Source organism: Talpa europaea, assembly GCF_964194135.1.
Source record: "Talpa europaea genome assembly, chromosome: 12".
NCBI lineage: Eukaryota > Metazoa > Chordata > Mammalia > Eulipotyphla > Talpidae > Talpa > Talpa europaea.
The window spans coordinates 54523252-54537571 of record NC_140079.1 but is presented as its reverse complement, the minus strand read 5'-3'; the positions used below and the strand labels follow the sequence as shown (position 1 = coordinate 54537571).

Sequence of the window (14320 nt, the reverse complement as noted above, 5' to 3'; positions counted from 1 at the left end):
ACAGCTGGACCTGGAACTGTGATGTGTGGAGTAACCAGACAAGGCCATGGATCTGGATCTGGATCATTTGGGACTCTAATTATCTTCTCTCTCTACTTCCCTCCAGGCAATCACTCTCTGAGATATTTTCGCCTGGGCATTTCGGATCCTGGCCAAGGGATACCTGAATTTATTTCAGTTGGATATGTGGACCTCCACCCGATCACCACCTATGACAGTGTCTCCCAGAAGAAGGAGCCAATGGCCCCATGGATGGCAGAGAACCTGGCGCCTGATCACTGGGAGCGATACACTCAGCTGCTGCGGGGCTGGCAGCAGGACTTCCTGGTGGAACTGAAGCAACTGCAGAGCCACTACAATCACTCAGGTGACCACTGCTTTCTCTTACCAGCCCCCACCCCAGCAGGCAGCAAGGTCCCCAGAGTGACAATGAATGCAAACAGTTGCTGATTTTCACTCTCTCTGTGGCTTTTGGCAAAGCCTGGGCAGTGTGGTTGACAGGGTTCAGAGCTTGCTATCTGCCCTATGCACCTTCCAAATTGCCCATCTCTCCCCAGGACCCATTTGTCCTCTGCCCCCCACCTCCTTAGTCCATCCCCTTCCAGGCTTCTGACCAGTATTCTACCTTTACCATCTGAATTTGGCCAATCTGTGTCTCATTTCCTGATAGCTATAGAGCTGCGTGCTCATGCATAATAACTATGTGAAGTCTCCCAGCAATGTTTCTTCCTCCTGCCTGGTTCTCCCTCCTCCACTGCACTCACAATATCCACAAAGTTGATCAACGAATCATTTCCATTATAGGAATAACTCCTCAAGGCAGGCATTATCATGTTTGCTTGGCATGCAGTTAGTACTCCATAATATCTGTTAGTTGATGGGTTTACATCACTGGAACCACGTGGAGGCTCAGGGATGCTGTGGCAGGCCTGCTGGTGATGTATTTTAGGGGAGAGGATTCTTCTAGCTATGCTCCCAATCACATCGCCTGGGAACCCACTCCCATGTCCCTGTGTAAACACTTCCTGGTCTGCCTGTGTGTTACAGGGATTCACACTTACCAGAGAATGATTGGCTGTGAGCTACTTGAGGATGGAAGCACCAAGGGATTTCTTCAGTATGCCTATGATGGACAGGACTTCATTACCTTCAACAAAGATACCCTCTCCTGGATGGCTTTTAATAACATAGCTCAGATCATTAAGAGAGCATGGGAGGCCAATCGGCATGAGTTACAATATCAAAAGAATTGGTTGGAAAAAGAATGTATTGCCTGGTTAAAGAGATTTCTGGAGTATGGGAAGGAAACCCTACAAAGGACAGGTAAAGAGAAGCAAGACCACCTTGGTCCTGCATCCTCAGAGTGTTGGTTTTATATACAACTGCCTCTAAACTAGGTTATATTCATTCTATTCTAAAATAGATCTTGTTAGTTGGACCATTGTGATCTATAATTCCCCATGAAATATTTCCTCAGTTACTTTTTATTTATCACAAATGGACCAGTCTTAGTTGTCACTGCTGGCATCCCTCTATGATATGAATTTCTGCAGCCCCTTTGAGAGTAAACATGTCATGATCTATTACATATTTTGTTTCTGTTACAGTCACTGTCTTAGTCCATTTCAACAGCTGTGACAAAAATTTCACAGACTGGATAACTCATAAACAAGAGAAGTTTACTCCTCACAGTTCTGGGGGCCTGGAAGTCCAGGATCAGGGTACTAGCATGGTTGGATGGGACCCTGTTCTGGGTCACAGACTGCCCACTTCTTGCTGCTTCCTCACATGGCACAGGAATGTAGAGATGTCTCTGAAGCCTCTTTTATAAGCCACTGATTCCATTCATGAGGGTTCTACACTCATGACTTAAGCATCTTCCAAAAGCGCCATTTACTAATAGCATCTCCTTTGGGGGATTGGGATTTCAGTGTATGAATTTGGGTGGTGGAGACACAAATATTCAGACCAATACAATCATCAAAGTGCCAACCCGAATACACAGGCAATTTATACAGCTGAACTGAGATGGTGGCTTTATCAATTTACTCTAGCACAGAATAGAGAAAAAGGAGGTCTGAGTTCTAATCTCTAATCTTTTACTAAATTAACATTTACATATTTTGTAGCTCAGTTTTCTCTTTCTGTGTGGCTCTTCAGAGTATTTTAAAGTCAACAGTAAGTGACCCTGACATGTTTTTCAAATATACTTGGCCCTTGAACAAGAATTTTAACTGTGCGCATCCAATTATATACAGTTGTTTTCAATACATATTACCAATACATAAGTCATTATACCTGTAATTAATATGAATTTCATTCTCATACTATATTTTCTTTTTTTAAAGATTTATTTATTTATTTATACAAGCACTGGGTACAGTCAGGAGCACGGGAGGGTGAGAGAATTCACCAGAGCCAGAGCGGGGAACAGAACAGGCAGACTGATGAAATGCACTGCTGAGGGGAGCAGTGGGCCAGACAGGAGAGGTCTGTCGAGCCATGTGGGACCCTTGCCGGTGGCTGGGGATCGAACCGGCACTGCAGAGGCTGCGAGCAGCTTTGCAGCCCAGCGCTCAACCGCTGGGCCACCGGAGAGGCCCTATATTTTCATTTTTGATGTCTAGTGTTGTTAGTAATATGTAGAGCATTGACAGTATTTGGTATCCTATAAGACAATGTTGATGTAGGTAATGCTAGACAATTCATCTTATGAAGAGATGAGGTCAATTCAGGTTATCAATAAATACAGTATTTGTATTACAATACTTGTAAATGTATTTTCCTTCCTTATGCTTTTTTTAAAAGATATATTTATTTATTTATACAAGAACCGGGGTACAGGCCAGATGCGCGGGAGGGTGAGAGGATCCATCAGAGACAGAGTGGGGAACAGAACAGGCAGACTGACGAAACACACTGCTGAGGGGAGCAGCATGCGTGGCAAGTGAGGTCTGCACGCCATGTGGGACCCTCGGTGGTGGCCGGTGTTCGAACCAGTGCTGCAGAGGCTGTGGGCAGCTTCGCAGCCCAGTGCTCAACCGCTGCACCACCAGGGGAGGCCCCCTTATGATTTTCTTTTTTTTTTTTTAATTTTTTTAAAGATTTATTTATTTATACAAGAACCGGGAGACAGGCCAGATGCGCGGGAGGGTGAGAGGATTCACCAGAGACAGAGTGGGGAACAGAACAGGCAGACTGACGAAACACATTGCTGAGGGGAGCAGTGGGTACGACAGGAGAGGTCTGCTGCGCCATGTGGGACCCTCGCCGGCAGGCGGGGATCCAATCGGCGCTGCAGGCTGCAGACAGCTTCATAGCGTGGCGCTCAACCGCCTGAGCCACCAAGGGAGGGCCCCCTTATGCTTTTCTTAATAACATTTTCTTTTTTTTGGTGTACTTTAGTGTAAGAATACAGTAAATAATACAAATAACAAAATAAGTGTTAATTGACTGATGTTATTGGTAAGGCGTCAGATCAACAGCAGGGTAGTAGTAATTCAGTTTTGGGGTAGACAAAAGTTAAAAGTATAAAGGAGCCCTGAGACCAAGGAAGTGGGAGAACTTGTGATTTTTGGAGTTTTGACCACACAGAGGTAGAATCAGTGCCCCAAACTTTTGAGTTATTCAAAGGTCAACTGTACTCAAAAGTTTTTCTCTTCCTTAGAAAGAGAAATATCTTTTCCCCATTTGTCATTCCCCAGCACATTGTTCTAGTAGGAAGCACACAATATATAAATTTGCTGTTGATGGGGGTTCTGGGCCATTCTTAGTTTTGATATTTCCTGCAGTGAATGAATTAGGAAACATGGTGTCAAGTTCTAATAATATATGCTTGGTAGATAAGCTTTATCTGTTTAACTACGGCTTCTTCTTCCTAGAGTCCCCGCTTGTCAGAATAACTCGCAAAGAAACTTCACTGGGGAATACTACTCTTTTCTGCAGAGCTCATGGCTTTTACCCCCCAGAAATTTCCATGATCTGGATGAAAAATGGGGAAGAAATTGTCCAAGAGGTGGAGTATGGAGATGTTCTTCCCAGCGGGGATGGGACCTATCAGATGTCGATATCAGTTGAGCTGGATCCTCAGAGCGGTCATTATTCCTGCCATGTGGAACACTGCGGCCACCACCTGGTGCTTCAGGCCCACCAGGGTAAGGATGGGGCTTTGTCCACCTGGGGAGTGAAATGAGGAAAGGGGGTGAACAGGAAGCCTGGATCGCTATGTTCTTTAGGAAGAGTCTTTGAAATCAGAAGTTCTGTCACATTTTTGGTCTCAGCACTCCTTTATACTTTTAAAAATTACTGTGAGGCCCCAAAGAGCTTTCATTTCTGTGGGGGTCTGTCTACTGCTTGCTATATTACAAATGAAATTAAAATTTAAAAAAATTTAAAACAAACATATATTGCATTAGACATCAGAGTGATGATGTCATCATGTCATGCAACGTCTAGAAAATTCCACTGTACACACTGTATACTTCACTGAGAAACTGAGATTAAAAAATATAAAAGGGTGGGCCTCCCTGGTGGCACAGGGGTTAAAGACAGTGCTGTCAAGCTATCGCCAGCCACTGCAGCACAAGTTTGATCGCTGGCTGGCTAGGGAGCAACCCACATGGCACAGCAGACCTCTCCTGTCTCACCCTCTGCTCCCCTCAGCAGTGTATTTCAGTAGATCTGCTCCCCATTTCCTCTGGTGAATCCTCTCATTTACCCCACAGCTCTGGCCTGTACCCCAGTTCTTGTATGCTTAAATAAATAAATCTTTAAAAAAAATTAAAAAGGGGCCTCTCTGGTGGTCTAGGCCTTAAGTCTCAGCGCTATCACCACTATACCTGAGTTCAATCCCTGGCCACGATGCTATCCCACATGGCACAGCAGACCTGTCATGTCTCACTTTTTGCTTCCCTCAGTAGTGCATTTCAGTATATCCTCTTCTGCTCCCCACTCTGTCTTTGGTGAATCCTCTCATTCCCCCACACCTCTGGCCTACAACTCAATTCTTCTATGCCCCCCCCCCAAAAAAGTCCTTTAAAAAATAAATTAATTAAAAGGGAAATTGTGACTTAGATCTCAGATTCCCTGAAAGGGTGTTGGGGACTCTGGAGCATTCAGCCCATACTTTGGGAATTGCTATTCCTCTGTTTTCAGTTGTTACCTTAAATGGAGCTGTGAACTGAGAGGTGACAGTAGGGAATAGGGTTGGAGTGTCTGATGACCCCAGGGATAAAATCCCCCAAAAGTTACCATGCAAGGAGAGGAGGACTTACGGATTTTTCCTCATTTGCTTGCTCTCAGAATTGGAAACCCTCCCAGTGGTGGTGAAAGCTGTCCTTGGGTTCACTCTTTTGGCCATCATTGCCCTGCTTGGAGTTGGTGTCCTAGTCTGGAGAAGGCAGCGAGGTGAGAGGCATATGGAAGAATCCTGGAGGGCTGCAGACTGTCTCTCCTACAACTCCAGAGACGTTTAGTTTTTGCACCTGCCACTTGAGCTCCATTTAGAAATGTGTTGACCTTCACTTTGGGGTCAGAGAAGGACCTGGAACATCTCTCCCACCATATAAGGACATGCTTCCCTCAAGAATGATATACTCTGCAAATTTCTGCTTTTTATCTTGTGGAGTTTGTGAATTTGAGTTAAAATTTGTCAAGTGTTAAGAGAAGCTTGACAAAACAGGCTAAAAATGTCAATGCTGGCTTCTTGGATTTTGCTGAATATTGCATAATTTATTTTTGAGTTATGGGGGAAATGCATGTATCTAACTAAAAACTCTTTTCCTTTCAGAGAAAAATGGAGTAGTTTACCTTCCTACAACCACACAATGATTGGAGATAACTCTTTTCCAGTTGTCTTTCCCGTAGGAACGATGGCTTCTTCTATCTTTGTGGACTGAGGTACAGTGATCAGAGCTCTTGACCACATTCGCAACAGACTTGGATATTATAGGATTGAACATTTATGGCAGGAAGACAGGAACCAAGAAATTTTCTCTTGTGGCTTTTTTTTTTTTTATCTAAAAGGACTGTCAGCTTTCAAGCTCTTTTGATGGACTCCTTTATCATTCTTGGCTCTAAATGTAGCTTGTCTCATGACACAACATTTTCCTATATCTCATTTGTCAACAGTGGTTTATGAGGAGATTGGAGAATCTCAGAACTGGAAGGACTCTTATGATCAGGGCAGGAACTGTCTTCTACAGTGCCTTTGACTTGAGCATCTAGCCTCCAGTTGAACACCACCAGAGAAGGGTTCCTCTCTAAAGCATAGAAACACCTTTCTCATTTATCATTTTTCATGAGAATGTTTATTATACAAGAACTGAGAATATTGTGGGCACCATGACCAAGGCCCTACAGACAGAGTGGAGTTACCCCATGAGAGTAGCCAGCAAGTTTCTACAATGGCCTGATCATTTTCTTAAATTTTTTTGTTTTTTACATCATTGTTCATTTTTAAGCAATATATGCTTCCCCCACCCCCTCAGGTGTAGTCCCCATCTAGTTTCCTTCACCAATGCACCCGGCACGGTCACCTCAGCCCCCTGTGCTCCTCCCTCCCTTCCCTGCAGGATGTCTCTGATTTATAATTGTCTGTTTTTGCTTTGTTGTGTTTTGTATTGTTATTTTTTTTTTTTACACTGATGTCTTATTTGACTACCCTATCTTCCTGCTATAAGTGAAACCACCTGATATTTTTCTTTTTCCTTCTGACTTATTTCACTGAGCATAATTCCTTCTAGCTCCATCCACTTTGCTGCGAATGGCCTGATCATTTTGTACATTTCCTGACCTGAGAGAAAGCAAAAAGGCCCCTGTTCTTATGGAAACTCTAACTGGAAACTTGGAATATTGGAAATATGCCTGGTCAGATCATGGAGGTGGTCTCATTCTTTCTGTCTTTTGTGGGAAAGTAAGCTCAATAATTGTCAGACATCATATCACTTTTAATGAATCTGCAGAGACCTGGAGCCCATAGCAATCTCTAATGTCAAAATGATAGTCGGTTTTTGTCTCAGAAGTGGATTCAAGTCTAATTTCTGTCTTTCTAGAACTGGAAGCCTTGTATAGTACATCCAGTCAGCTAAAATTATCTGAAAGGTTTTGCATAATCCTATCACGGAGTTTATTTATGGCAATCTATTTTTAAAAAATTTATGTCATATTACATAGTCTGTTTTCATGATGCCTTCTATGTAGTAAGAACTCAGTAAATACTTCTTGAATGAACCAGTACAGTATTTTAATTAGCTAGTCCTCATGTACCAGAGCAAAGGAACAGTGTCATCTTACAGTGAAGTCATAGAGGGGAAATAACCCACTCAGGATCGTATGACATTCCAGGGGCCCAGGATGAACATTCCAAGGACTTGTCTGAATTCTTCAAGGGTATCAGCAGCATTAACATTCTTTGTTTAATACTTTGTCATTGCCTTGTCTGTGAGATTAGGGATCATAAACATTCTAACCACACTTGCCCTACCAAAACATTTAACAGGGAAAAGGATAGAATTCAAAGGTTCTTACACGAGGCACCATTTTTGTGAAGGCCGTCTTGAGGACTCAACTATCTGATACCTAACGTATTAATTTTTTATTCATAGAGCCAGTAGAACTGTTATATGGTCTGGATTTTTTTTTCTATCATCATTTGAGTATTTTGTTAGTGAATGTTCTTAAAATACAAATTCCATCACTTCTTATCCATGACCTTAACCTAGGGAGCATATGAAACCATTTCTTCTAAACGGTTTTACCTCTCCCTCTCCTTTCTTCCTTTCAGTGTTAGTTGAGTCTAGTAGGAAAGCTGGCATTTGCACCTTGGTGGGGGTGGGGTGTGAGAGAATGTTTGGGACCAGAAGGTTCTGAGTCTGTTGGAGCTGGACAGTTGGAGCTGAGCAACTGAGTGGCAGCTGGAGGCCGGGTTGGCCTGGAGCCCTGGCAAGCGGGGCAGGGCTCTGAGGCAAGCACCTTGGCCACAGCAAAACAGGGGCCAGAGGGTGGGAACAACCAAGGAGAAAAACAGCTTCGAGAAAAGAGCTTCTCTTCTGGAACATAAATTCAGGGAACAGGAGGCTACGGGACGAAATGGGAACCCACCAGAATGGAAAAGGAAGTGAAACCAAGGGAAAAATAAGACATTTCAACCCAAGCTAACGCTGTCTCTGCTTTTTTTTTAAATTTTCTTTTGGGGTATCAGTGTGGATATCCCAAAGTGGATGTGTCACCCTAACTGGGTTAAAGCACTATTTTTTTTTTTTTTTCTGAGCGACAAGATAGCAGTATAAATAGAGAATTCTGGGAACGCATTGAGGAGACACTATCTCTTAAAGGTGGGTGACAATTCTGGGGAAATTTGAGGAGTGCAGTGATAAAAAGTAAAATATTTGGAGTCCTGTCAACTGCTAAAACACAGCCCCTTGTTATACCTCAGAAGGTCTAGAAGCATGTACTCTGCATGTTATTCACAATACATCTACAAATATATTATCTGTGCATACAACAGGAAGTTGCCAAACCAGATGTAACCCCAAGGCTGAGTACTTGGGCTGGCTTCCATCTTTCCTTTAAAATACTGTATTGAGCACTGGGCTGCAGGGCTGCCCACAGCCTCTGCAGCGCCGTCGTTCCCCAGCCGCCGGCGAGGGTCCCACAAAAAAAAATAAAATAAAATACTGTATTTGTCATTGATTCCTGAGGAGCCAGAGGTTTGAAGAGGAAAAAGGCAAGCTATTTTAATCCAATTTAGACCTTTGCAACTGAAACTGAGATCCAATTTCAAAGATTTGTAAAGACACCCAGCCTCATGGACTTGAAACCAGTCTATAAGGTGATGTGTTTATGGGTCCAACAATGAAATTTGTAAGGCTTGTTTCCTGCCACAAGGAATTAGTGGTTCTTTGTGGCATTGTATACCCTTTTTTAATTAATGCCAGAGTTTATTTACTCCAATTTCTTACTAATAACCTGCCACAGTATATTGATACTCATTGATTCACAGACTGCATACTCCCTGAGACCTGAGAATCCAATGTCTGCCCCATAGTGGGCACTCAATACATCTGCACATTGACTAGACAAATTTCTATAACACCTACTATGAGCCACACTGTATAGTCATTAGAGCCCAGTGACATTTTGAAAACTAACAAATTCAAAAATGGCTCAGACATATGCTTACAAGCAAATCAAGCTTAGATCGCAAAAAAAGTACTTAAGAGATGTTAATCTAGAACATATTTCTACAAAATAGATACTGAGTTTTATAAGAAAAAATATAAATCTGACAGTGGCCTATGTGGTAATGCTATAAAAAAGAAATAGATGGATAAAACTACAGTGAGATGGGCGGGCCTACATAAAAACATTCCATTAATGAAAGGAAGAGAGAAGGGAGGGTTGGAAGAGCCAAGCACCTTCTTCTGGCTGCAGCAGCTGGGCTGGGCTACCAGGACCAAGGGCCAGTTGCAATGGTGACATCTAGGAACTCAGATGTCCAGTGAAAGTAAGTTCTAATCCTCTGGTTTCCTTTGCCTTCCCCAACTGGCCAACCCTCTCTAATCCCCTCTCAGTCAACTCTCTCTAAACCCCTAAGTGCTTTTTGGCTTTGCCATGCAGCTGACACTTTGCTACTCTGTGTTGGCATTTATCTGTTCCTGCACAGCTTATCTCTCCTGCTAGACCATAACCCCTTAAGGACAGGATTTGAATACCATCAGGGTTACGGTAAGTTATTTGACTTCTCTGAGCCTCAGTTTTAGAAAAAGGGGGTTATAACTACCTGGCTCCCTGAGCTCACGTGGGAATTATATGAGATGTGTGTGCACGGATGTGTGTATGTGAAAGCGCATCACACAGGGGAAGGCACATGCTACATCTCTTCTCCAGATTTTCTCCAGGATGACTCCCTGTGTCCCACATAAACACAGCTACTATTTATTGATGCTCATTGTGAATAGTTTACATGTATTATCTTATACCTTATAACAACTTCAGCAGCAGGTCTTATTATTCCTATTTCACTGAAACCCAGAGACGTTATATATCTTGACAAGGTCACAGTTAATAAGTGGTAGAGGCATAATCCAATTCCAAGTCCCTGTCCACACACAATTTGTGTTTTTTCCAGTACACTCTCCTGTCTGCACACAGTAGGCACATATTTGATGTTTGATGAAAACTGTAAGGTATCAGCTACTCAGAACTATGTTCTATAGAAAACTTTGGGAACAAAAGAATAAATCCAAATTTTCAATGAATCAGAAAAGAAAATCCTTTATAAATTTGTGAAAGTCTGAATCTTTTGCTTAGCTTTTGATGATGGGAGTTTAAAATGCTGCATTAAGACCAGTCAGGCCAAATGAAGCACAGAGGGGATTGTCATACATTCATGGAATCATCGTCCATGAAGCCTATGAAAAGATAAATTACTTGTCAGTTCTTGGCAGATGGGAATAGCCAACCAAGATACCCAAAGAGAAATTAAAGGCTCCTCACCTTGCAGAAAACTCCCTAAGTCAGTGGTATACAGGATTTCAGAGCTGGAAGATTGTTTGTGGGTCTTATATCAGCTAAATTCTCTCATTGTACAGATGAGAAAAGTGAAGCATAGATAAAATTATGTGCCAAAGAAATCCTGAAGCCAATTATAGAACTTCGTTTTTACATGCATGTGGACAACATCATTACTCATTAGGAAATGGAAATTAAGGCTGCAATGAGGTATCTCTGTATACCTATAATAGCAGCTAAAATAAAAAGTAGTGACAATACAAAATACAAGGATGTGGAGAAGTTGGATCACTCATTGTTGGTGGGAACGTAAAATGGCATAGGCACTCTGGAAAACAGTTTGGTCGTTGTCTTAAAAATTAAATATATATACTTACATAGCAATTACACTCCTGGGAATCTACCCCAGAGAAATGAAACCTTAGGTCCGCATAAAAATCTGCACACAGTTCATACTAGCTTTATCTGTAATAGTATGACAGTGGAAACAACGCCACTGTCCCTCCATAAATGGTTAAGCAATGGAATATGTAGTCCATGGAGTACTACACAGCAATAAAAACATGCAACAGTTTAGATGACTCTCAAGGGCATTATGTAGAGTGAAAAATCTCAAAATATCACACACTTAATTCCATTTCTATGACATCTCAAAATGACATACAGCTGGAAAACAGATTAGTGGTTTCTAGGGTTAGGGATGTCTGGAGAATTGCGGGGCAGGAAGTGAGACAAATGTGACAATAAGGGTCAGCATGAGAAGAGAACACTTTATTATGATGGACTAGTCCTGTATCTTGATTACATGAATCTATACATGGGATAAAATGACATAGAACCATATATATGTAGTAAAGTAGTATCAGTTTCAATATAGTACCATATTTATATGAGACATATCCATGGAGGAAACTTGATGAAATGTAAATGGGACATCTCTACTAATTGTGAACTTTTTGTGAATCTCTATTTAAAAATAAGTTGTTTTCCATTGAAGGTCACTATGATACTAGGAATGATCTGCTTAAATATATGCATGAAACTAGTTCCACATAGAGAATGGTGTAAGGGCAGGAATGGACACGGTGCTGGTTTTCTGGTTCAGCAGACCGGGTAAAGGAGGAGTCAGCGTCCTCAGTGGTTTTTTGCAGGTCTTTTATTGGGATTTACCCAGTACACAGCAGGCAGTATCTCTCTCTCTCTCTCTCTCTCACTCCTGATACCTTTTACCTACCCTGCAAATGGCCAAATAATAGATTTGTCTTCTTAAAATGACCTTTGCCTATTATTATAGTGTAGTGGCAGGAAGGCCAGACAAGACAGGTAAAGGACAGTCCTGGAGCCCTCTGTGTCTTTCTAAGGCTTTTACATATACTGAGCTTTTACATATACTGCAGCAACCAGGTACATGGAAGGCAGGGGGAGGAGGGAGTGGCCCAGGAGGCCAGTAGGCCTCCAAGCCCCCAGCAAGTCTTCACTCTGGCCTTCTCTCTCTCTCTGGCTTTCTTTTTCCCCTTCTCTCTCCTGTTCTTTCTCCTGCCTCTGCTTCTCTTGGCCAGTCTCTCAGTACAGAGCCAGGGCCCACAGAAGTAAACAACAGAGTTTATAACAATGTAACAACTGCAGGTGCCCCATCGTGCAGGGCAATCCTAATGGAGAGAGGGCAGAAAAGCCTGAAAAACATTTACCCTATCTACAGTTACCAAAAAATTCTTTAAAAAAAAATTCCTGTTTACATGCAACCAGCAGATTATAAATTAAGATAATCTGGGTGGCCTGTTAATGGAATAATCTGAAGACTGTCTTAATTGGAATTTGGTACTCTCACATTATATATCAAAAGTAATTTGTTTGGGAGTACATTTCCACTAGTTTCAAATCCCATAGAAGATAAAAGTGCAAAGAATTTGGTGCCTGGGTCTTGCTGCCATCTTTCACAATTTGAAGATGCTCCAACCTTAGGTGAGTATCCTCTGCCTATGTGACTGAAATCTTCCTCACTTGTGAGCAGCTCAAGATGATTGGAACTTCAAGTCTCTTTTTGCAGGAGGGTTACCACTTAAGAGTGATCACACTCTGACTATTCTGATTGTTGTGGTCTCAATCTGATTTCCTCCAGCAGTTCTTTCCTGGTCATTCACGGCAGCACCTGGACTCTACAGGTAAATGGATCTGTTTGGTGGCTCTTAGTCACCTAAGGAGTGTGACTAATGCTTTCCATTGTGTCTACACTGGTCAATCTAATGAATAAGCTTCTGTTAATGGCATTTTTCCGTGGGGTAGTTCCTTGTAGAATTTATCCACATATTTGGCTAGGTACAATGGCCAAAACCTCCTTGGCGAAATGTAACTCTGGTCAGTTTTGTCCAAAACAGCCACCCATACCCTCTTTACTCCTTCACACTTTCTACCCTTTTTGCCTCCAACTTCACAAAGCAAGTGGAGGAGCGCCAAAGGTCCTTGGCTCTGAAGCCTCAGAGGGTCCTGCTTGCATTCTCCCCTTCCCGTACGGTAGAGACATTCTACTTTTGTTCTGGACTGCTCCTCCACTTTAGGCTCTAGATCCCATCCTTTACAGACTCCTGCAGGATCTTTCTCTGTCTCTCCCAGTCCTCTTTCCTTGGAGGAAGATGCCTTGCCCATTACCAGATCTCTCTCAACTTTGAAAAACCCTCCCAAGTGCCTGGATTTCTCTCTCAACTTCAGAGCCTTGTGTATATAGAGAAAAGCAGAGCTTTCGAGGGTTTGAATCCCACCTCTTCCGTATATTAGCTGTGTGATCTCGAGCAAATTCCATTTTTCTTTAATCATGTAAAATACACAAAGCATAAAATTCACCATTTTAGCCATTTTTCCCCCTAAAGATTCATTTATTTATGTATGCAAGAGCTGGGGTACAGGCCAGAGATGCGGGGGGTGAGAGGACTCACCAGAGACAGAGTGGGGAATAGAACAGGCAGACTGACTGAAATACACTGCTGAGGGGAGCAGCAGGCAAGACAGGAGAGGTCTGCTGCGCCATGTGGGTTTCTCCCTGGCCGGCTGGGGATCGAACTCGTGCTGCAGGGGCTGTGGATTGCTTCATAGTGCAGTGCTCAACCACCTGCGCCCCAAGGGCGGCCCCATCATAGCTATTTTTAAGTGTCTGGTTCAGTGGTGTAAAGTACACTCATACTGTTGTGCAGTCACTCTCCAAAACTCTTTTCATTTTGTAAAACTGAAACTCAATACCCATTTAAGTGGCAAACCCCAGCACCCTCGTTCCCCATTCTGTTTTCTGTCTCTGTGAGTTTGTCTACTTTAGGTACCTCATGTTACTAGAATCATATGGTGTTTATCTTTGTGAGTGACATTGATTGAACATAATGTCCTCAAGTTCTATGTTTCAGCATGTCTTAAGCAAGTTTTAAAAACACCAAACCCCAGTGTCCACACTTATAAGCCCCACACCTTCCCAAGAGTGGTTCAGACAATTAATTACAAATGGAAACTCAGCATTGGTTGGTTCCTTTCCCTGGAGGAAGGTTCCTTTCCCTGGAGGAAGGTGCCTTGCTCATTACCAAATCTCTCTCATCTTTGAAAAACCCTCCCAAGTTCCTGGATTTCTCTCTCAAGATCTTTCCTCATCTTTACAATCTCAGTTCTGAAAAGCAAGCTGTCTGCTAACCGAGTCTACTTGGTATTTCCCTGTCACCCTTCGACGCATTGCAGAAGGACTTACATCACCACCACCCCTGTTATTCTGTTGCTGAGAGGTTATCAGGAAACTCCCAGCTGCCCAACTTGCTTCTCAGTCTGGTTTCACTTG

General features: G+C 42.7%; 1 protein-coding gene across 1 annotated transcript; it reads left to right on the top strand.

Annotated features, from left to right (window-relative positions):
- Nucleotides 1-237: 237 nt before the first annotated feature.
- Nucleotides 238-5474, top strand: LOC311181609 (major histocompatibility complex class I-related gene protein; the record flags this gene model as incomplete). The annotated part of the gene is made up of 4 exons (XM_084250055.1): nucleotides 238-367; nucleotides 1048-1323; nucleotides 3882-4154; nucleotides 5302-5474. The coding sequence occupies exons 1-4, from the start codon at nucleotides 241-243 to the stop codon at nucleotides 5472-5474; spliced, it is 849 nt and encodes a 282-aa protein (XP_084106181.1). The 5' UTR covers nucleotides 238-240.
- Nucleotides 5475-14320: the final 8846 nt, after the last annotated feature.